This window comes from Grammomys surdaster, unplaced genomic scaffold (assembly GCF_004785775.1).
Source record: "Grammomys surdaster isolate TR1022 unplaced genomic scaffold, NIH_TR_1.0 201, whole genome shotgun sequence".
In the NCBI taxonomy this organism is placed as follows: Eukaryota; Metazoa; Chordata; class Mammalia; order Rodentia; family Muridae; genus Grammomys; species Grammomys surdaster.
The window spans coordinates 9,509,050-9,531,715 of record NW_021604646.1 but is presented as its reverse complement, the minus strand read 5'-3'; the positions used below and the strand labels follow the sequence as shown (position 1 = coordinate 9,531,715).

Genomic DNA, 22,666 nt, shown 5'->3' with positions numbered 1-22,666 from the left:
GTAAAGAGGGAGGGAGAGCGGAAGAGAGGGAAGAAGGGAAGGAGAAAAGGAGGGGAGGAGGGAGGGAAGGGAGGGAGGGAAAGAAGGATGGAAGGAAGGGAAGGAAGGAAGGAAGGAAGGAAGGAAGGAAGGAAGGAAGGAAGGAAAAAAAGAAAGGGAGGGAGAAAAGAGGGAGGGAGGGAGAATGGGAAGGAGGGAAGGAGGGAAAGAGGAGGAAAAGAAGGAAGAAAGGGAAGGAGGAAGGAAGAAAGGGAGGGAGGGAAGGAGGAGGGAGGGAGGGAAGAAAGGAAAGAAGGAAGGGGGTATGGAGGGACAGCGGGAAGGAGGGAGGGAGCAACAGAAGGAGGGAGAAAAGGATGAATGGAGGGAGGAAGGAAGGAAGGGAGGGAGGGAGGGACAGACAAACATAGGGAAGGAGGAACAGAGGGAAGAAGGAAGAGGAAAAGTGAAGGGAAAGGAAAAGAAAAAGAGAAAAAGAAAAAGAGAAAAATTCATGGTTATAGGAAATCCAAGTCAACAATGACCAACCTGTTAATTAAGCATTAGCCTGTGAAGGTCAAGTTGTAAATACTGTCTACACACTGCCTCACTCCTCCCACACAGCCATCCTAGTACACATTAAGAATAACACCACAGATTTGGAAACTTAGGCATGAAGAGAATAAATGGTTGGTCCAAACAGACGGAACCACGATTCTTTCACAAGTCTGTATTCAAGCCCCATGCCCTGGGCCACATACAGTACACATTGGTGGCACTCATTGCAAAATGAGAATCTGGGGTTTTGTGTGCCAACGTTATTAAGAATTTCCAGGTGTTGGCAGCAGAGCATCGAGCCGAAGCAGTAGGAAGTGGTGTAGGGCACACTGGCGCCACATCCACAAAACCGTCCCCATTTCTGGGACAAGCTCTGTTTCTAAGCCATTTGGTGTCTTGCCTCCTCAGTCTCCTCATCTGTCATTTTAAAAGTGGGTCGTTCTGGGGACTGCATGAGAGGACAAGCAGAGCGTGCTGCCTGGCAGAGAGCAGGTCCTGGATCTCTTGGTTGCTGCTCACCACTGCTGAGCGCTTCCATCGGACCACTGACTACCGTTTTTGATCCAACTCCAGCTTCCTCCCAGTCTTCTAACCTTGCCCTTGCTCTGAGCACCAGTGGCAGACTGTAGAAGGTCAACTTTTTGATGATCCAAGGGCCAGTCATCGTAGTGACTGTGTAAAAGGGTCCAATGGTCTAGGGAATCCTGGGAAACTTGTTGTATCTCACATTTTTCCTTTGGCAGCACAGCCATGGGCACATTTCTGTGGAGTTTGGAGGTAAAGCTACGTAAGGCACATCTGGGAGTGCAGCTGAGACTCACTCTTCAGGACTTCAGAAGGCTGAGGCTGGTTTAGCCAGGCTCATGGCAAGAGAGGACTGCAACAGTACAAGCTGTGGTGCATAAGTCTATCCACTTAGACAATGAGATTCGCAGGCCTTACAGGCCTGGCGGTGTCCAGAGAAGGAGAGAGGCTGTCAACCACTGGCAAGCTGCCAGAAGACAGTCACAAAGCAGACTTTTAGGTTTCTGAAGCAAGACCAGAGAACTGCTCACCACTTGCAAAGCAGTTCCTGCATGCTACCAGGTCTTTCTCAGAGATGCTGCACCTCACCCTTCACTCTTGTGCCTTCCCAGAAAAACCTACTCATGTCTACCCCTGAGATTCAGCTCAAGATAACATGCAGCATTTAAAATGTCTTTCCTCTTCCCCAGTGTCCCTTTCCCTATGACCCAGACCAATGGAAATCTCCTCCATGGGGGCATCTACCATCCAGATGGCGAGAACCCATTACTCAATTTATATCTTGACTCTTCTTCAATCTTCAGACTCAGTTGATTCCTTACAAGCTCCATTACGTATCCCTCTTCCCATCCTAGGGGATAATGTGTTCCCTGGCCCACCCAGGCAAGCCGCTCTGCAGCTAGAAGAAACCTTCTCTGTTTCTTAGCACTTTGATGAATTCATGCTCCATCTCTGGCATCCATGGGTCCTCTCTGGCAGTCAACCCCACAGCCGATCTCTTCACTTTCTTCAGCTCCCGGTTGGTCCCGATAGTTCTTCCCATGATCCACTCACTCAAGACTCCCTAAAACTCCTTCCCCTTGCAGGGAGCTTCCTAGATCTGTCTGTGGACATCACAGGCCATGGTGCTCTACTTCAGTGTCACAGTCACGGTCATGTCTGTCCACCTCACACCACGTCTCAATGCAAGGGAAAGTGCTAGAGTGTTTGGTCTCAGGAAATGTATGTTCCATCAACTTTGGCAATGAACTTTGGCATTGAGATTACACTAAATAAATATTATGAAAAGAAAGAAGATAAAAGGAAGGAGCAGAAAGGAAAGAAATAAATTGATCCCCACATCCTTCCTGTCTAGAGCTAGACCTGATGCTGATGCTATGTTTGCTTCTAAAATCTGAAATGTTAAGGCTGTTAATGCTGGAACTTAATACAATGCCTGATGGCCACATAGTAAATATGGAATTTTAGCCTCCTGTATATTTCATAATTCATAACTTTTCAAATGATAGTTTGATTATTCAGTACATGTGCTGGTGTGTAATATTCTTGTGGGGGAGGAAGTACCCCAAAATCCACATTAATATGTCTCAGAAACAGATGAATAACGGCATAAATGAAGAAAATGAATGCTTAGAAGTGAAAAAGGCCCAGGGGCCACAGCTCGCTTTTGGCTAAAATGAGGGTAACAAAAGCCTTTGGGTTTTTACAGCTCTTAGTACTTAAGAATTTTGGGAATAAGGGATTTTGACTCCAGTGAGGAGTCTACTGAATTAATTCGTTGATTAACAAGTCACTGTGGAATGTCTGCACTCTCAGGTCTATCCATGTGTGTGAGGTAGAGATATTTACTGAGTGAATGCCTCTCTGGAGGGCCGCATCACCCACAGTCACTTACCAGCAAAATATGTATCAAGGTGAGAGCAGTAGACTCATTAGAGCCGAGGAGAATCTCAGGAGTGTCCCTCTGTGGAGAGAAACAGGGTATTCTCCGTGAGCCATCTGGGTACCCAAAAGCAAAACAGGACCAGGACATGTAATTTTCTCCAGTGGAGACTAAAAAGACAAAAGCCCTCTCCGCCCCAGGTGACCATGTATAGTAGTGATTCCTTTATTTTTTAGTTCTATCTTCCTGCTACCCTGACGGTTTAAAACATAGAAGTTGGTCTAGTAAATGAGTTTTGATGTTATAATGAATTTGATCTCTCCTCCAAACTTCTAAAGCAGATGAAAAGCTTTTCTCAGAGTCCAGAATGTGTTCCTTCCTCTGCTTACCCAGGCTTCTGTTCAACCAACCATCCCTCCTCAAAGGGGCTTATCCTTTACTGCCCTCTGACACTCCTGGAGGCGACTTCTTGCCTACCCTGTGTTCTTCATTGCTCTGGGTATGCTCTGAAAGCAACTTTTAATTACATATACCCACTATATGGCCATGGAGAATGTGACCTGGCAGGAAGCAGGAAGCTGTGAATGTCTACTACTGATGGCTCAGGGTTTCTAAGTATATACAACTTCTCTACATTTCATAATTCTACAGCAAGAAGCAAATGTTGAAAATGTTCTTAGAAGTCAAAATACCTGGACCAAGTCTGGATATAATTTGAAGGAGTGTAGTTTCCCAAGTCTATCTACAATAGTAACTGTGTGTGTGGGGGTTGTTTTGTTTTGTTTGTATTAAAGACAAGTGGATCCAACTCTCTCCTCTGTATACAGTTGCCTCTTTTGCAGTAAATCAGTGTAAGGGTCAAGATGGACATACTGTTGATACTCTAGACCCCAGTTTTTTCTTGTCTATAGTTTAGATGTGATTATGTCCAAGCAAGTGTTCATGTGCTGGAAGTCTGGTTCACATTATAAATGTATTGTACAATGGTAAATCTCTAAGAAGTAAGACCTTGATGAAAGTGATTAGGTCACAGGAGCACCATCCTTAGAAGTGATGACTATAATTCTCCTAAGACCTGGTTAGTGTGCAGGAGAGTGAGTCATTATAAAGTAGGGCAGCCTCTTTATGCTGGACCCCTTCTGCACGAAGCCTTCTCTTTCTACTTCTTCATCATGTGATGTTATCTCCAAATTCTGGAATCACACCGTTTTTACTTCTATTGGCCAAAATCACAAGCCAAATAAACCCCTCCTTAAACAGACTATGACCCCTCTTCCGGTCAGTAGGAAGGTTATTGCTGCATAAATACCAATGGGCTCCCAACTCTTTTCACACAGAGAATCATCTACAGGAACAAACAGTTGCCTTGCTGTAGAAGCTGAGGCAAAGGCAGGGAGGATAGCCAGAATTCTTACCATGGGCAATAGGTAGCCACACTCCTGGTTATTGACTCCAATAATGGAAGGGACTGCTTTAAATGTCTTTTGAGACAACAGTTCTAGAGGTTCATCAGTAAAGAAAGAACCATCGACCACTCGAGCGAATGACTTCACTTTCTGCAACAAGGAGAAGGAAAACCAACAGTTGTTTCTGTTTATGAAATCTACTTTTCCTCAGAAATCCAAGTGCATTCAGAAAAAAGGAGACACAAAACACTATTGGCCCAGCCAAATGTCTGACCTGGCCTGCCCTGAACTTAAGGGAAAAAAATATCTAAACTTTTCTGTGCCGTGGTGTGTCATCTGCTAAATAATAAAACAACAATAATAAAATCACTCAATGAGAAATAAGAGTCTAGCACAGTAGTTCTCAAAGGGGTTCACAGACCAGCATCAACGGCATCTGGAAGTTATTAGATACATAATTCTCAGGTCTGCTGAATAGGGAACTCTAAGGGCAAGTCTAGCAGGCTGTCTTTGGGGCTGTCCCCAGGTGATGCTGATGTCCTATGTGTTGGGCCTCAGAAAGCAACAACTATCATACTGATGTTCTATGTGTTGGGCCTCAGAAAGCAACAACTATCATACTGCTGTCCTATGTGTTGGGCCTCAGAAAACAACAACTATCATACTGATGTCCTATGTTGTTGGGCCTCAAAAAGCCCAACTTTTTCTGGTGTGTTTTGATCATGAGGGAGTGGCTGTGACTTTCGGCTTGTGCATGCCACAGTGTCTCGGTGGGGCCAGAGGACACCTGTGTGGGGTTGTTCTCTCCTTTTACCTTTAGGTGAGTTCTGGGCATTGAACGTGTGCCATCAGGCTTATGCAGCAAATGTTTTTCTTGGATGAGCTATCTCACCAGCTCTGATAATATTTTCTCTCTTTAGGTTCCTGTTTAGGGAATTGGGTAGAAGGGGCCCTGCAAGAGCTTACATTGGTGGTTCACTATTACCCACGTTGTAGACTCTAGACTGTAGATGTTTTATCCATGCCAAATAGCTACAAACATTTGAGTCTGATAAGTGACAATCTTAATCACTAAAGGACTAGCAGAGTCTCAAGATTGGAAGGTCTGTTAAAATTCAACCAGTCCAATTAGCCATCAAATGATGGAAATCCACAGTTGGCAGCCAGACTTTGGTTGAATGCCTACAGCAGTGGGCGTCTCTCTGCCCATTCCTTTTCAGGCAACTGAGATTTTAAAATATTCTGTTACAACCAGAAAAAAAAAGTTTCTTCCAATTAGAACTCCCAGCTCTCTGTCTTCAGGGTCATGTGGTACAAGCCTGGCCCTCTTTCCAGGGTGATATCTTCAATGTCTGAGCAACAGCAAAGGCTGAGCAATGTCCCTATCCCACAATGTCCTTTAAATCACTTGTAAAAGTGAGTCTGAAAACCCCACAACATTCAGATGTTGCCATGAATCTCCAACCCCACTCCTGTCAAAATAGAACAAAATCAAAAAGATCAAAATAAATCAAAGGGATCGATTATATAGCCATTCTATCTACTGAATTACACACCCCACCCCAGCTTTTCCCCTCCTTCCTCACCTGGCCAAGGCCCAGCAACTCCAGAGAAGACTTTTTTCTCAGGCACCTCAGCAAAGCCTCAGAGTCTGATACATTGCAATTACAGATACCCGCAACCACCTGCAACTGTTTACAGAGAAGGCAGACACAGTAATACTGAATGCATCCAGGGGAACAGGTGCTCCATCTGTGTGAGGTCCAGCATACCACCTGACTTGCTGTAGGCTAATGCTGCTACATAAAGGTTAGCTTTGTCCTATTCTAACTCTAGTAGCTACTAGAGCAGGGGGAAAGGGTTGTCAGTCTATGGCCATGGATTGGAATCAGGATTCCTTCCTAGTTACAAAATACCAGTCCTGTAGACTTAGGTACAATGCCAAAAGGGTCTGATTTTGGGGTGCTAGATGGAGCTTGGACCTCAAAAGTGAGGATAGCTTTGGGAGCTCCAGTCATCACCTGAGGCAAGACTTGGGATCCGTGCTGAGTTTGTCTCTACTGACTAAGTTTCAGCCCCATGCATGGTTAGGAATCTCTAGGAGTCCTTCATCTCTAAAGATACAATCTTACTTTTTTCATTTTTCAATTGTAATTCTATATTTGCTTCTATTTACTTTTTTTTTCCTAATTTGAGGCCCAAGCCCTGACATCCTTCCAGACCACTGAAGTCCCATAATGCTCTTTGTCCCCTGATCTCATATACTCCAGTGTCCCCACCTTTGCTACCCAAGCCATGCTTTGAAGATTGAACACAAGCTGCATACATGGCCAACATATAGCATCTACATGTGACTATAGGTCATTCAAGGACAACCTTCCACACCAATCCACAGACTCCAGGCAACATCCTCCATAACAACAACAACAACAACAACAACAAAGATGATGCTCTTCTCTAGGTGAGGATATGCTTTCTCCATTGACAAATTCATGAGTCCTAATAGAGCACTGGGAAACCACACATGCTCAATGACTTTGGGCGTGAATGAATGATGCACAAGCTTAAGGTGCCTTTGCTTAATTATGGATTACCAAAATCACCATTCATCTGCACCGAAGCTAGTTCACAGTCTTATGACGTTATTTAGACATTGAGGGTTGTGTGTGCTATTTTCTACATCATGTTTAAGAAAATGTATCACATGAGCCCAGCAAAGGGATTGATATACTCCAGAGACTGAGATAGGAAGGTCTCTTCAGTCAAGAAATTTGAGACCACCTCAAGAGAAGGAAGGAAGGAAGGGAGGGAGGGAGGGAGGGAGGGAGGGAGGGAGGGAGGGAGGGAGGGAAGGGAGGAAGGAAGAAAGGAAGGAAGGAAGGAAGAAAGGAAGGCAAGAAAGGAAAAGAAATAAAAAGAACACTGCACCACTTGAATGACTAATTTCTAGGGAATGACAAATATCTGGGATACACTCCCTTCTGTAACTCCTAAACTCCATCAGTCACTGCACCACACCCCTGGAAACAGCTTCAGAGTCTTTCTCAACATTTCACTCTAGGGTAACATAAAATATGGCAGGCACAGAAGATTAACTTCACAGAATAAGAATGCTGGAACTGATGTGTGTCCCCACCAAAATTATTTAAGAACTATAATGCATACGTTCACAACACTAATGTTGCATTGTGTAGCTGGGCTCCTTTCTTTTATGACAGTAGTTCCCAACCTTCCTAATGCTGTGACCCTTTAATATAGTCCCTCATGTTGTACTGACCCCCAACCATAACATTATTTTCATTGCTACCTCATAACTGTAATTTTGCTACTGTTTGCTACTATTATATTACTGTTATATAATTTCCAGGGACTAGAGAGATGCCTTAGCAGTTAAGAGCACTGAGTCCTCTTCCAGAGGTTTGACTTCAATTCCCAGCAACCACGTGGTGGCTCACAAACATCTTTAATAGGACCCAATGCCCTCTTCTGGTGTGTCTGAAGAGACCTACAGTGTACTAACTTAAATAAAAAGTAAAATTAATGAATTGTAATGTAACTATCTCTGTTATCTGATGATCTTAAGCAACCCCTCTGAAGGGGCCATTTGACTCCACCTTACCAAGTGGTTGTGACCCACAGGTTGAGAATCGCTGCTCTATGACATGCATGCACACACCCATGGGTACAACAACAGTCCTGTGCCCTGCTGTGTAGCTGGTCCCTTTCCTGTTGAACAGACTTTCCATAGAGGCACAAAACAGTCCTTGAACTGGCATGAGGTTCTTTGGACATGGTCAGTAAGGAAATCTAAGCATATGATGAGGAGCGGGCAGCCTGTGGGCTTTTGAGCACTAAGAGATATGAACAGTATACCTACGTCATGTTTCAGCTCATTGTCAAGGCTCTTCAGGCTGGGGATGATGGCCACTCCACTCTGCATGATGGCTCTGTGGAATAAGCCCTTGCTCAAAGGAGACAGAATCTAGAAAAGAGAATGTAGGAGATCCAGCAGCAGTTATCCCAGAATCACACCCATTGTGATCAATTCCTTCCTTAAAGACATCATCCCAGGAAGTCTGCTTTGGAATCCAAGCTTTGGCCTGGAGAGCCTTGCTTGGGAGTTCAAGGCTTAAACGAGTTATTTCACCTCTGTGAGTCCCTATTTCCTTATAATTTTTTTTTTCTGCATTTAAGATAGGATCTTATTCTGTTGCCCAGGCTCCCGCCATCCTTCTGCTTCAGCCTCCAAGTGCCAGGATTCCAGGCATGTACCTCCAAGATTGGCTTCAGGAACACTTACATCAGCTATTCTGACACGGTTTCTGTCTTTATTCCCTTGCTACTGGCAAGTCACTTAATATTTCCAAGCATCGGTTTATTCCTCTGAAACACTGTAGCAAAGATTCCATCTCTGTCATAGATATTTTTATTTAGGACAGAAGAAGTAACGAATATGAGGCAACCTCCGGGGCCAGCCCTTCGGCGGCCAGCCCCTCCCCTCTCCGGAGTCAGCCCCTCCCCTCCCCGAGGCCAGCCTCTCCCCACTCCGCAGAGATTGCCTGATTGCCAACATCCACTCGGTGCCTGGTCAATTTCATTCACGAAGGATGACGCCTATCATATATACAAAGTGGGTTAACATCGTCCTCCTTAGAAGGCAATATTAAAAACATAGTTACCTTGAGTACTGTGGCCACTGAACAGCAGAAACCTTCTTAACCCTCTACTGTGTAATTGGTCTCTGATTATCATGTTAATTTGTGTCAGAGAAATGCTGACGTCATGGGAATAGTCATTTTCAAGCAGACTAATACATTTCTAATCCCATCAGTCTTGTGCCAATCATCAGGTATGCTTTTCCAATGTCGTATTGTCAGCTGCACTAGTTACTGGGATTACACAGTCAAGGGACTATCATATGAACCAGTGGAGTTCACATATGAAAAGAAAGCATTATGTCTAGGGAAAAATTGGTAAATATGGGTGGCTAAGAAAAAAATCGCTGTCAAATTGGTGTGGATAAGAGTGAAATATTTTAGAGAGAATTATAAAAACCTGTTATACTGTTACAATGGTACAAGAGTGATTTGCTACAAGCTACTTTGTATATATGTTTAAATGGGTGCTGACTGGAAAAAAACTCAGAAACTGTAGTCAAAGACAATGAGTTCTGCAGCTGATTTATACAAAGGAGCCACATCCAAACTCTGGGCAGCAGACAAGCTCTGAATGGACAATTCCTAGATCCTGTTTTCAGGGAGAAATGAACACAATACATGCACATCTACAGATCTTTCAATGTCTTTCATTACTCGTGTCTAAATGAATTTTTCTAGTGAACAATGCAATGGTCTGTGTGACTCCCCCTGCTCCTCCAAGAAGGTCCAAATGCTAGATGTTTGGTCTCCAGGATGGCAGTATTGGAAAATAGAGTGAAAAAGGTAGAGCCAAGGAGGGGACCCTGGTGTTGGAAAGGACCTAAGTGGCTCTCAGGAGAGAGTGGTAATTGAGCAGGCCCAACTACACGCATCTCCCTCTACTTCCTGGTTCAAGATGTGATGCTCTTCCTTCCTGCTGCCGTGTGTGTGTGTGTGTGTGTGTGTGTGTGTGTGTGTGAGAGAGAGAGAGAGAGAGAGAGAGAGAGAGAGAGAGAGAACTACTGACCAGTACTTACCAGTCCAGATGACTACATTATAGAGATTCGACTCTACAAACACAGGAAATTTTTTCCCCTCATATCATCACTCGTTATGTGACCTTGGTAATTCATCTAAACTCTCCTGGTGACAGCTGTCTTATTCATGAAATAAGACTGTGCCCCAGACTCACAACTATGAAGCAATATGTGTTCTTTAAAATGTGTATTCTACTCTGGTGGATCACTCCACACCCATGTGGGTATGGGCAGCACAAACTGAGCTAGGTGGGTTATTCAAAATTAAAAAGGATGTGAGGTTTGGAGAGTTGGCTCTTGGAGGAGTTTAGAAGAGGATTAAGGGAACGGACATAATCAAAATACATTGTGCACACATATAAAATTCTCAAAGGATTGATACAACTGTCTTTTTTTAACCCTAAGGAAATAAAAAAAAATGTTGTATGTATTCAACACAAGGGCACTAACCAAATGTAGATGATGTCTCTTGTCTTTATGATTGTAAACCACCACCATCACCACCACCACCATCACCCCGCCATAGCCAAGTCATAAGCAGAAAACTCACGAGGCTAGAAATGCTTATGGCTCCTGCTGAACCACCAAAGATGGTCACAGAGTCAGGGTTTCCACCAAAGTAGTTGATGTTCTCCTTGACCCACAGCAAGGCAGCCAGCTGGTCCTGGAAGGCCCAATTCCCAGGGGCATGCTGGTTCTGTGTGCTGGAGCAAGAGGGAAAGTAAGAGCTCTGAGCTGGCTATCATGAGTCCTGCAGTCCCCAGTCAGTTCAGGTCCCCAGTCCCCAGTCTCAGTCAGGTGTGAGCTTGCAGGACATTGAGAACCAGAATCCTGCATGAGCCGAGGGCACTAGGCCTAGTCCTCATTTTCTGGGACTTCCTCAAGAACGGTAGAAGCCCTGTCCTTAAGAAAAGTGCACAGGCAATATATTATGTCTAATGTTAGGGTGTTGTTAGCTCCCCTTAACTCACGGGTCCCAAAAATGTTCTGCTGCTAAGAGTTATCTCTGCCACTTGAGTCAGGCTTTCCTGGACAAAGAAATTCCAATGAATAACAAAATCCCAAATTGCCTCTTTATTAACAATAAAGGCAGTACTCACAGCAGCAAGTGTGCCCAGCACGGCCCCAAGAAATATTCAGCTAAGACTCCTAAAATCTCCACAGCTCGTGGAGACAGATGGCTCTGGACATTGTCCTCTTTGTCTCTCTGGGTTTTCTCTGCCCTGCCACTGAAAGGTTGGCCTCTAGAAACTGCATTGCTTGGGCTTCAGCATGTGCCATTGGCAGGAGGTACTGAGCGTTGAGTGTAGAGAGTCTAGGCTATATACATCCCACCACTCCATACACTCTCCATGCTGGACAGAGAGGATAGGGCAGTGACACACTAACCCCATGGCCATACTTCTGCCAATTCTTTTCAGATAAATCTGTGAACGTGCTACCTATCATGATACTCATCCCTTTTAGACAGACTGGGAAATTCACGCACAGAGATACTAAATCTCCTTGTCCGAAAGATTGAGAAAGAATTAGGAGTCAATGATTCTGCCTTCAGAATCCATTCTCCTAATCACACAGAATCATACATGTGTCTCAGAGAGTTGCATGCTTCCCAGAATTATTGAACAACTCATAGGGAAGCACACGAAAATGGCAGAGAACAAAGAAACACTGAGACCCAGAACTGCCAAGTGGTTTGCATCCTGTAAGAAATCTCACATCCTGTCCCCTACCATCCTCCAGGTCTCCAACCTGTTCTTCCCCCAACATCCCATTGTCTGTCTGTAACCATAGCTGGCTAAAGCTACATTTTCATTCTCAGCTCTCTCCAAGCCCTGCCAATTTAACCTTCACTCCACTGTGTGTCCCACAATGGTTCCATTCCTCCCTGAAGGAGAAACATCTCATGGAAATCACTAAGATCTCTAGGTGCGGCATAGGATCCATCGCTTATCTGGGCAGCCTTGGACCAATCATCTAACCACTTGGCCTCAAATTCCTCAGGAAACTAAGGATAAAGGTAGTACCTGCTCTGTGGGACTGCTGGAAAGATAGATGCCAGGCACACTGAATTACTTCCTTCCTCTTGCTTCTATGATTCAACCCTCTACAGATTCAGTAAGTCAGCAGTAGCCTCCTTACTGGCCTCCCATTTGTTAGTGAATAGCCATCAAGCATGGTCTAGCCTCCAGTCTCTTCCAAAGTATGCTTCTTGCTACTTTGAGAAGGGTACTTCTCTGAGCAGGGTGCTTCTAGGACCCTCACAGTCTTTAAAAGACCAAGTTCCAAATTCCATGAACACCATGGCATCCAGCTCCCTACCCAATCAGGCCTGTCCCAGACTACATCAGATTCACAAAATTCCAGGTCCCACCACTGGGCTACATTTCTGTCTCTGTCTTCTTTGAAGCCTTGTGGGCCTTGTGAATGCCTTCTACCCAGTGGTATGTGAACAGAGTGGCGACTGCCTCCTTGAGACTGACCCAGGAATACTTCCTGTGTGGCCCTATATGCTTTCTTTGTTGCTGGTCAAATGAAGACCGAGGGCATCTGCATCAGAGCCACAAAATAGAAGGGTCCTAGGGCTCTGATTAACCATGTGCAAGGACATCTTCTGTTCACTGGGGACACAAACTTGGACTGTTCTCAATGAGAAAGAGGTCTTTTTAAACTGCTAGGATTTAAGGGGTTTTATGTTACATGTGCTAAATTGCCAAACTAATTAGGACCTAATTTAAATCAATGCCACTGAAGGTTCGTTCATCCTAAGGTAGATGGCCCACAGATGCCGCACAGCTTCCCTTTGTGGTCTGGAGTGCCATTCACCAGGAGAGACTCACTTGAAGAAGCCAAATATGCCTAGGCGGTACTGGATGGTCACAACCAACACATCCTCATAGGCAGCCAGGGCAGACCCATCATAGATGGAGGCTGAGCCAGTCTCAAAGCCACCGCCGGGTATCCACATCATGACCTGAGGAGACAATCACTCCAGTCAACCCTTTCCCATGGTTGTTGGATTCTTTTTTTTTTTTTTTTTAAATTGAGGAAACTATAAATGTCTCACTCTTCCTTTTTGGTTTTTGTTTGTTTGTTTGTTTTGTTTTGTTTTGTTTTGTTTTGTTTTGTTTTTTTGCTTGTCTGTTTTTCAAGACAGGGTTTCTCTGTATGGCCTTGGCTCTCCTGGAACTCACTTTGTAGACCAGGCTGGCCTCAAACTCAGAAATCTGCCTGCCTCTGCCTCCCAAGTGCTGGAATTAAAGGAGTGGGCCACCACTGCCCGGCTGACTAGGTTCCAAGGTCTTGTCTTTTGAATAGAGCCAAGGATAAGCATATAGATTCCTGGCACCTCAGTACATAGATTGGGTAATTTTATAGCTGGGAGTCCCCACAATACAAGAAACTGTACTAAAGGGTTGCAGAGTTAGGAAGGCTGAAGAGTTACCTAGAAGATATGCTTCCGAGTGAGTGTGTAAGGGATTGTCTGGATTAGGTAAACCTCTGGGCACAGTTGTAAAAGACTGTCTACATTAGGATAACTGAGGTGGAAAGAGCCATCTGAACCTGAGCCTGGAGTCCTGGGCTACACTAAGAGAAGCCAGCTTGGTGAGCATCATCCATCCATGTCTTGGGTTCTGGCAACAGCTCCAGTGGGAGCAGTTGTTCCAGTCTATAGAAGTTGAGACTTCTCTGCCATGAAAAACTGGCCCCTAGAACTGTTGGTCAAAATCAACTTTCTTCCTAAACTTGCTTTCGCCTGGGTATTCTATCATAGCGATAAGACAAACTACTAAAATATTATTATTTAGACAAAATATTATTCAAATGGTATGCTCACTTTCATAGCTCATAATAAATCCCTTTCATTTGTCTAACTCCATATCCGAAACAATAGAGCTTGAATCAGGAAAAGAGAAGAGAGCCATGGAGAGGAAGCTTTGTACAACATCAAGCATGCATTCGTGCACTTCTTGCACCTCAACTTGCTCATCTGCAAAATGGGTTCAACTACTCTTACACACTGTGTTAAATGCTGCAGTAAGTACTTGACAAATGTTACTGTCATGATACATGGAAAGGCATAAGCAGAAGAGGATGCTGAGAAAGGAGGAGGAGATGGTTAAAATGCAGAGCATAAAAAGCCTTCCTTCCTTCATTCATTCATTCTATAGGGTTCCTTGTGCCATAAACAAATTACTGGACATTAGTACCATTAATAAGAAAAGTTGAATAATTAAATTAAATTTTTTGAAAAGGGGGGGTTCTCAAACTCAAAAAACACCATATCTTTTCTAAGTGGCACAAACAACTTTAATACTTACCACCTGGGGGGAAAAATGAAATGAAAATTGAATGCTAAACCACTGAAATATTCAACAGTGACAATGACAGAGAACAACTTTCATTATGATTTTTTTAAGTTACTTGTGTGATGGACTTTTCCTCTTACCCAAAAGGAGGCTAGGCCTAACTCTAGATGCCCCATGCCCAGCTGTTTTCCAGGCCTGCTAATGGACCCTCAGTGCAGCACGCAGACTTACAGGGAGATTGGAGCCGTTATTGGCGTGGGCTGGTGCATAAATGTTGAGGTACAGGCAGTCCTCTGACACTTCAAGTTTAGGGTAATGGACTCGGAGCAGTTTCTGATATATGAGGAGCCAGTCTATGTTCTGAAAGCACCTGAGAGGGAAGGAGAGGGAGAGGGGGAGGGGGAGGGGCAAGAATTAATCTCTCCAGCATCTATGTCAGCATGCCTTCCTGGGAGGGGCCCAGGCATCCCTTCTGAGCAAAGAGGCATGACTATTGGCACAGAATATGATTGTGCCCCAGGCCTCTTCTTTCAGAAACAAGCAAGCAAACTAACATATGATGAGCACCTTTAATTCCGTTCCTGGATAGGAAAACACATTTTCCAGAATAGTTGTGTCATTAGCCCTAAGCCCATGCCCTGTCTGTGCCCACCACTGAGTTGCTTTGCAAAGGCTCTCTCCCACCAGTCTCTCTTCTACAGTCAGAGAAGCAAAGGGATCTATCAACAGCCTCCATACCAAGAACCCAGATGGATAAAGAAAGGCTCCTGCATCCAGGCTTTGCACAATCTCTGCCTGAATTGTTTCTCCCTATACGTTGTGATTCACCATCCTGACCTTCCATTCAGACTCATGTCCAATCACCCCTCCTCTAAGAAGCCTTCTGAGCTTTCACCAGGGGACCATATCTCTTCAGAATCTGGGTTATGCCCTAGAACTTGCCTTAGGCTTGTATATGACATTAGCATCTTCTCCAGCTCAATTGTGGGCAGCTAAAAAGCCTCTGAGTCTGGATTAATCACTTCTGCATCTCACAGTTCCTAGCACAGAGCCTTTCACACACTATCAATTAGAACATACTACATTGGATCTTAGCCCAAGGGTTAAGGGATGATTTCAGTGAAACTGTGTGTATGGATATTTCCACCATACTTAAGTGGAAATAGTATTGTTTCCTTGGTAGAAGAGTGGACACTCATGAACAAGGAGAAGTCACCACTGAAATACATTCCTTTGGGAGTATTTATGCTCCTGGCTTCTTTGTATGTTGTCGTTCATAAATTCAGGCCTCACTGCTTTCCCCTGAGACATGCCTGACCTTTCCTTAAAGCTGGGACACGTAGCTCTTCTACACTCTCTCAGTTGTCTTCTCCGACCCCTGGTGGTTGTCTTGGCTCCTGCCATTTTAATCATCAACCATTTTTCTCTGCCCTCCGTCATTACTGGTCTCCATGCTCCTTGAGGGAGGCTGTGGTGACAGTGCCCAACACACAATAATGCTGTGGGTTTCTCAACTTTATGACATAAAAAAATCAATATGTAATCCATAGAAACCAAACTTCAAATAATGAGTTTTGATTTCTATCTGAGTGAGCCTCATATAGGCCAACACGAGAGATATTCAGTTGTATAGGTGAATGGCCACAGTGTCACAGGGGTATATATCTATGTATTATATGGTTGGGGGATGATATGGGGTAGGATAGGGTAGGTAGACAAAGTAAATATATTTTTCATTTACAATGTACAAATTACAAAGATGTAACCCATTATAAACTGAAGAATTTCTTTAGTCCACTGTGGAAATCCCCAAGACTTAATGGTATCAGATTCTGGAGTTGGTTCTGAATGAGTTGAATGAATAACTAAACAGGTAAACAAGCAAAAAACAAACAAATCAACTAATGAGCTTTGTCATATTATTTCCAGTCCACATGTGAGGCACATGAAGTCATCTTTTGTGGTGTAGGGAATGTCTTGGTACCAAGGTACACCTTTAACCTAGGACCCATGTGACTCAACCTAAGGACTTAAAAAATCAGAAAAACTGGGCATCCCTGGGGCTCTCTAAGGCTTAGGACAACAGCATTTTTTTTTGGACAGGTGATGTTTCCATACGAAGCAAGAGATTCTCTCTTTACTTCCTGCCCCACACGGCGTTCTATAACTCTTCCACAAGTAATGTGGGAACTTGTTCCTCCCTGGCCTTGAGACTCTTCATTGGCTGGGAGCTACTTGCCTCCTAAGCCTTTTGTGTCACAGAGGCATCTGTGACAGCTAATCTTCATTGGCAACTTGACTGGATTTGGACTCTTCTAGGAGGATCTACCCTACATGGATCCTATGAACTGAAGTCTCACAGTGAAGGAAAGGAGAGTCAAAGCAGAAGCAAATTCTGATCTCTGCCACCTCATCTGCCCAGATGTGAGGAGTCTCAGCTGCAGTCTCCTGCTGCCTCAGGCTCCACTGAGCCTTCCCTACAGTGGTAGATCATGCCTGCTCAAACTATGGACCAAAATCAGCCCTTCTTCCCTTAAGTAGTTTTCTGTCAGAATTTGGTCATGGAGACTAGAAAAATAACTAGTGCAGCAGCTATTTGGAGAGCCACTCCACAGGCATGCATGGAGTTCCCACTGTGGGCCTGGCCTCGCATGAAACGCAACTGAGACTATGGGAGTTAAGAACATGTATACATATGTACATGGACACACACAGAGCCAGATACACACAGAGACAGACACAGACAGACAGACAGACAGACAGACAGACACACACAGACATTAACAGACAAACACACACAGAGACACAGACACACACATAGACATTAACAGATAAACAAACACACACACATGCACAGTTAGACACAGACAGATACACATATATTAACAGACAGATACACACTGACTCACAGACATCAACAGCAAACAGACACACACTGACACACAGACACAGATACACACACACACACACACACACACACACTGTAGTTCTTCTCTCTGAAGCCCTCACCCAGACTGACCACAAAGGTCAGCCCAGGGTGAAGGATTACATAGAAACACCAGGAAAGTCCCTTTCATTGAAAGACTTGGGGAGCCCATCACAGCACTTCCTACACCTACTCAGGACTCAGAACCCCAAAGAGCTTTCAGATCGTTAAGATTCTTGGGCCCAGCTCTGGGGAGTCTGATTCAGGAAGTTTTGAAGAGACCAAGGAACACGTTCATTTCTAACAATGCTTCAGCAACTCTGCTAAGCAGCCACCATGGGAAAGCCGAGACACGGAAACACTCACCCAGGTCTATGTCCTCCCTCTGGGTCTATCTTTCCTCTCCTCTGCTCCGGGACTTCATGACCTATATTTTCCCTCAACAATCTCTTCAAGTTCCCAGAGATGCAAACCTCCTGTGACTTACATATTGGGATAGGTAGTGGCTTCTCGAAAGTTCTCCCAGGGGATTGGAGGCTGTGGATTGGAAAACCGCAGAAGTCCAAGAGGAGGTGCAGCAAAAGGGATCCCAAGAAACACATTCACGGGTTCGAGTCTTCCCAGCACGGTGGCTTGCTTCCCCTGCACCCATCCTAGCTTGGTATACCTTCGTGGCTCTTCAGTCACAGACCCTGAGAAGGCACAAGGGGGGTGCGGGGGCTGGCTGAGAAGCTGGTTGGAAAGAGGAAGACAATCAGCTACTCCAGGGCTCTTTCTCCACCCAGAGGCTACAGTAGCTGGGACCTTCTCTCTGAAATAAGGTCTTTTTTTTTTTCAAGATTGTTTGGAAACCACCATCACAGGGCCCTGCCTTGGTTGCTTCTGAGAGCCCATCACCACACCAAAGAACTTCTCTTGTATGACACCAAAGTTGCCCTTTCTTTGGCGCTCTGTAGATGCCAGGACCCTGGCAAATGGGTTGCAAAGTCTAGTACAATCTTGCCATTTCCATACGCATGACAAAACCACCATACATCAGTCATCACCTGCAGTTTCTGGATGGTGACATTTTTACACACTAAGTAAATTACCTTTACATTTTAGCCTAGACGAACCTCTGAGCAATGAATATCTATAGAGTCACTCTTTGGATGGCTTAGGTAGCTGCTTTGGTTACACATGAAAATGAATATATGTCAGTGAGAATGTTAAAAAAATTTTTTTCTCACAATAATGATAGCTGAAATCAGCTCCTCTACTCACAAGAATTTGAAGATGGTGCCTTGAGGGACTAGGCATGCAAGCACCTTGAGTTTTGCACAGAGCATGAAGCCTTGAATTACTTACTTAGAGGGATCCAGGAGTCTTGATATTATTTGCTCCGTCATTTGGGCAAGCCCTGTCTCCACACCCAACACCATAGAGCACAGGCTCCAGTCCACATTTCACCACTGTCCAGGATGGTAACTTTCCTTACAGGGTGTGAGGAACCTAAGGACTACACATCCCTCTCCATGCCCACCTACCCGAGACCTCTGGGAAGTAGGTTCATTCCCCCTAACAGAAAATCCTGCCCTTCTCCCACAGCATGAAAACCCCCATCTCCCACCTGCCATCTCACCCTTGATGATGGCTGAAAGGATCCAAATGACCCAGATTAGGGCCTGTTCTGGATGCACCCAGTCCCTACTCATCTGGTTGGCCTGCCTGAACTGTCTGGATATCCACAGTTCCTCCTGGCCTCAGAGAACTTCAGTCAGGCACCAGAAAGTGTTGCCTGTGAGTCAACAGGCGCTGGACAGGCAAGACACAGGACACAGAAGAAATCAAGAATAATATCAAGGCGAGATTTTCAGAGAATTGGCCAAACGGGACTTTCCTGTTCTGATTTACATACGGAGTAGGCAATGATTAACACTTGTCCTGAGAAAATCGCCTTATAGATTTGAACTCATAAGATGACAGAAATTGGAAGAACTCTTAGGATCTGCTAACCCAGAGTTTTCACACACAGATGCCATAGGGGTCAGATATTTCCTTTGTTGTAATAAAACACCCAACCTAAAGAAATCACAGAAAGGTTTACTAGGGCCTGTAGTTTCAAAGGGTTCATGGCAGCTGACGTGTGTGGTGGTGGGAGGTTTTACCATGACAAGCAGGAAGCAGAGAGAAGGACATAGGAAGAAGCCAGAGACAAAAACCTCTCAATGACCTGGCCTACGTGAATCCTTCCCCCAGTTGTTTCATCCTCCAAAGCCTCCATAATTCCTCAAAATGACATCACTAGCTGGAGACACCTGATCCTGTAGGAAATATTTGATATTCAATTTTATATCAGATGCTGGCAGAAGCCAAGAAAGGCTGCAAACTGGCAGTGAATGAAGATGACCAGGAGAGAGGCAATCAGGCATGGTAAGGACTTCGGCAAACTGAACAAAATACGTGTTTGCTAAAGTTACAGTGACTTCTCAGCTTCAGGATACATGTGTCTTATGGCAGTGTTGTGGGTCAAGGTTTTTAAATACAGTTTCAATTTTTAAAAGATTAATGCTTTGTCTCTACACTTTTTTTTTTCTGGCTTGAATAATGTCTTGAGGTAGCCCTCTGCAACTGTAACCTATACCTAGGTTTTCCAGTCTCTATACCAAGGTCCAAAGAGATGGAGTTATGATACCAGTGCCACCGGATTTGCCTTTAGCATTCTGATTGTTTAGCACAGTGCTCTTTCCTATATGAGTGCAGGGTCTGGGAAACTGCTGGTAGATCTTGGGGATCCAGAACAAGAACCAGGAACAGCCCCACCCACACCTATGGCTTCACACCTCACTTACTCAAGAGCCTCGAATGGGATTTCCTAAGTGCTTGAAGATTGGATTGGTTTAAAAAAAAATGCATCCTCCCCTCCCTTGGAGATTTGGGTACCAGGCTTGTGGTAGGATAATTTTCTGCTACATTGTATTTGCAGCAAAGCTTGGTGATTGGGCAGTAGAAGACATGGGTGGAGCTAAGAGTGGGAAGGAGGAAAGGAAGAGAAAAAGGAGGAGAGCTAGCAACCATGGAGGAAGACAGATGGGTCGAAAGCAGTCCTGGGTAACAATTCATATCTAAAGGTTAGACATTGGGTAACAATTCTAATTGTGTGGGCATCTTGTTTATTGAGTATTTTCAAATATATAAATCCATTGGATAATCTTTAAGTTTTAAGAGTCTTCATTCTACCCAGTACCATGAGCATGACAGATTATTATTGGCAGAGCCAGTCATTGTGCTGGTGTCTCATGGGTCTGGCTAAGGAGTGCTTGGCCTCTGGCCGCTTTTAGTGCAGGAACATGGTGGGCGCCACAGATAGCTAGCAGAGTCAGACCTTGCTGCGGCTTTTCTAAATATCTCCCATCACACAGGCTCTATGATTTGAAAACCAGAATAGTAGGTTTGGGAAGCATCTATTTAATGCACAGATTTTTGGGTAGTCACCTTGTCAACATTCATACAGTGAGTAAGTATTAAATTCCTGCAGAACACAGAACTCTATTCCAGAAACAGTTCTAATCCAGATGCTGGCCTCCGAACTTATACTACTCAGACCTTTGAAGGGCCACTGACAAGAACATCAAACAGCTAGAGATTGACATCACTGATCTGAAGAAATTCCTCATTTCGCTGTCTGAAGAGACCTCCAAAAATCGCAAAGATCCTTATTGGACTTGATTTACTCTAGTACAATAGAAAAGGCTGTATACAGCTCTTGACTGTGTACAACCCTCAAAGAAGAAGGTTGCCTTTACATAGAAAAGACAAGGAGGGTTAAAGAGAGCATGAAATAGGTAGTGAAGCCTAAGAAAATCAGAGAGAGAAAGAGACAGATGAATGCTGGTACAAGAATTGATTTGCAGCCTCTCCAAGGTTGTCAACCCTATTTCCTTCCATCTTGGAACCATTATTTGGGTTCTTTTTGCTTTTTTCTGCTGGTCCCTGGCTCTCAAATAGGGGGACTAACTCTGTGATACAACAGATAAATAATTTGGTAGCAAAACCTACTCAGATACATTATCATAAGTTAGCTATGGAGGACCACGAGACTCAAGATGAGGTTGTTACTTTATACAGGATGTTTCCAAAACCCATCTCCACCCAACCTAAAAAGGGGGGACTTCTGCCCCTAGACCAAGCAGAGAGGGGCCACCCAGAACCCCCTCTGACAGGCGATCTGAATTCTTGCTTAGGCTGCGAGGCTAAGCACTGCAAGGGACTATCAATAAAAGATAAAAATATCTATCTGGGTTCCCTGAGGGACAAGCCTGACTGCATAGGGGTTGATGTCAAGAGTATCCCCTCTCCAGGAAAAAGACATCGGGACGGGTATGGCCCTCATGCCTCACTAGACAACGACAGGGGGACTGGAGCCATTACAAGGTCCCCTTCAAATACTGGAGGTCAGGCCTCTATCCCCGCCTTCGCAAGTTTAGAATTGTCACAGCCCTTCTATACTTAGAGAAGGGAGGAGATGTCAGGGGCAGCCCTGCTTACACACTGTAGGCCTAAAATCAGCCATAGGCCTAAAATCAGCAGTGGGCCTGTCATACATGTATACTAACACCAAGTCTTGGGTCTCAGTGGAAGAACACTGAAACAGATGGCTATAAGCTAATGTCAACAGGCAGCTTTTATGGAATTTTATAAGCCTGAGTGGTCATGGACCTTGTAAACAGGTAGCCTTGGCAGACAATAACAGCTTAGATGGGGACAAGCGAGTCATAGGCAGAGTCATAGTGACTTGTCCCCTGAACCTTCACCCAGCTGATCCCGGTTCTGATGATATCTGTATTCCCCCGAGCACCCACACTCCAGTGTCATTCCCTTCCCCATGTCCTGCCTTTCTGTAATTATACCCCTGTGTGAATTAATTATGATTTGAGAAAAAATTAAAAAATAAAAAAAAGAATGAAGAAAAAAAAGAAAGATGGCTCAGCAGTTAAGAGCATTTGTTGCTCTTGCAGAGGACTTGAGTTCAGTTCCCAGCATGCTCATCAGGCCATTTCCAATTGCCTGCAATTCCATTTCCAAGAAATTCCATATCCTCTGACTTCCACAGGCAACTTGTACGCACATGACACATAAATTCATGTAGGTATGCACACATACAGGTAACTAAAAATACTAAATAATGATTATATATGTACACATATATACGTGTGTGTGTGTGTGTGTCTCTGTGTGTGTGTATGTGTGTGTGTGTATGTGTGCATCTGTGTGTGTGTGTGTATGTGTGTGTCTGTGTGTGTGTCTCTCTGTGTGTGTGTGTGTGTGTATGCGTGTGTCTGTGTGTGTGTGTCTGTGTGCGTCTGTGTGTGTGTGTGTATGTGTGTCTGTGTGTGTGTCTCTCTGTGTGTGTGTGTCTCTGTGTGT

General features: G+C 44.5%; 1 protein-coding gene across 1 annotated transcript in view; it reads right to left on the bottom strand.

Moving 5' to 3' along the window:
* Nucleotides 1–19,053, bottom strand: part of Ces5a (carboxylesterase 5A) — a 27,954-nt gene extending 8,901 nt beyond the window's left edge. Inside the window, exons 1-9 of the mRNA XM_028770454.1 lie at nucleotides 18,882–19,053; nucleotides 17,748–17,952; nucleotides 14,566–14,704; nucleotides 12,865–12,998; nucleotides 10,575–10,728; nucleotides 8,228–8,332; nucleotides 5,937–6,041; nucleotides 4,360–4,500; nucleotides 2,957–3,025 (exon numbers count right to left, since the gene is read on the bottom strand). Of these exons, the coding sequence (XP_028626287.1) occupies nucleotides 2,957–3,025; nucleotides 4,360–4,500; nucleotides 5,937–6,041; nucleotides 8,228–8,332; nucleotides 10,575–10,728; nucleotides 12,865–12,998; nucleotides 14,566–14,704; nucleotides 17,748–17,952; nucleotides 18,882–18,954 (1,125 nt within the window). The 5' untranslated portion in view covers nucleotides 18,955–19,053. The remainder of the gene's footprint in view (nucleotides 1–2,956; nucleotides 3,026–4,359; nucleotides 4,501–5,936; nucleotides 6,042–8,227; nucleotides 8,333–10,574; nucleotides 10,729–12,864; nucleotides 12,999–14,565; nucleotides 14,705–17,747; nucleotides 17,953–18,881) is intronic.
* Nucleotides 19,054–22,666: the final 3,613 nt, after the last annotated feature.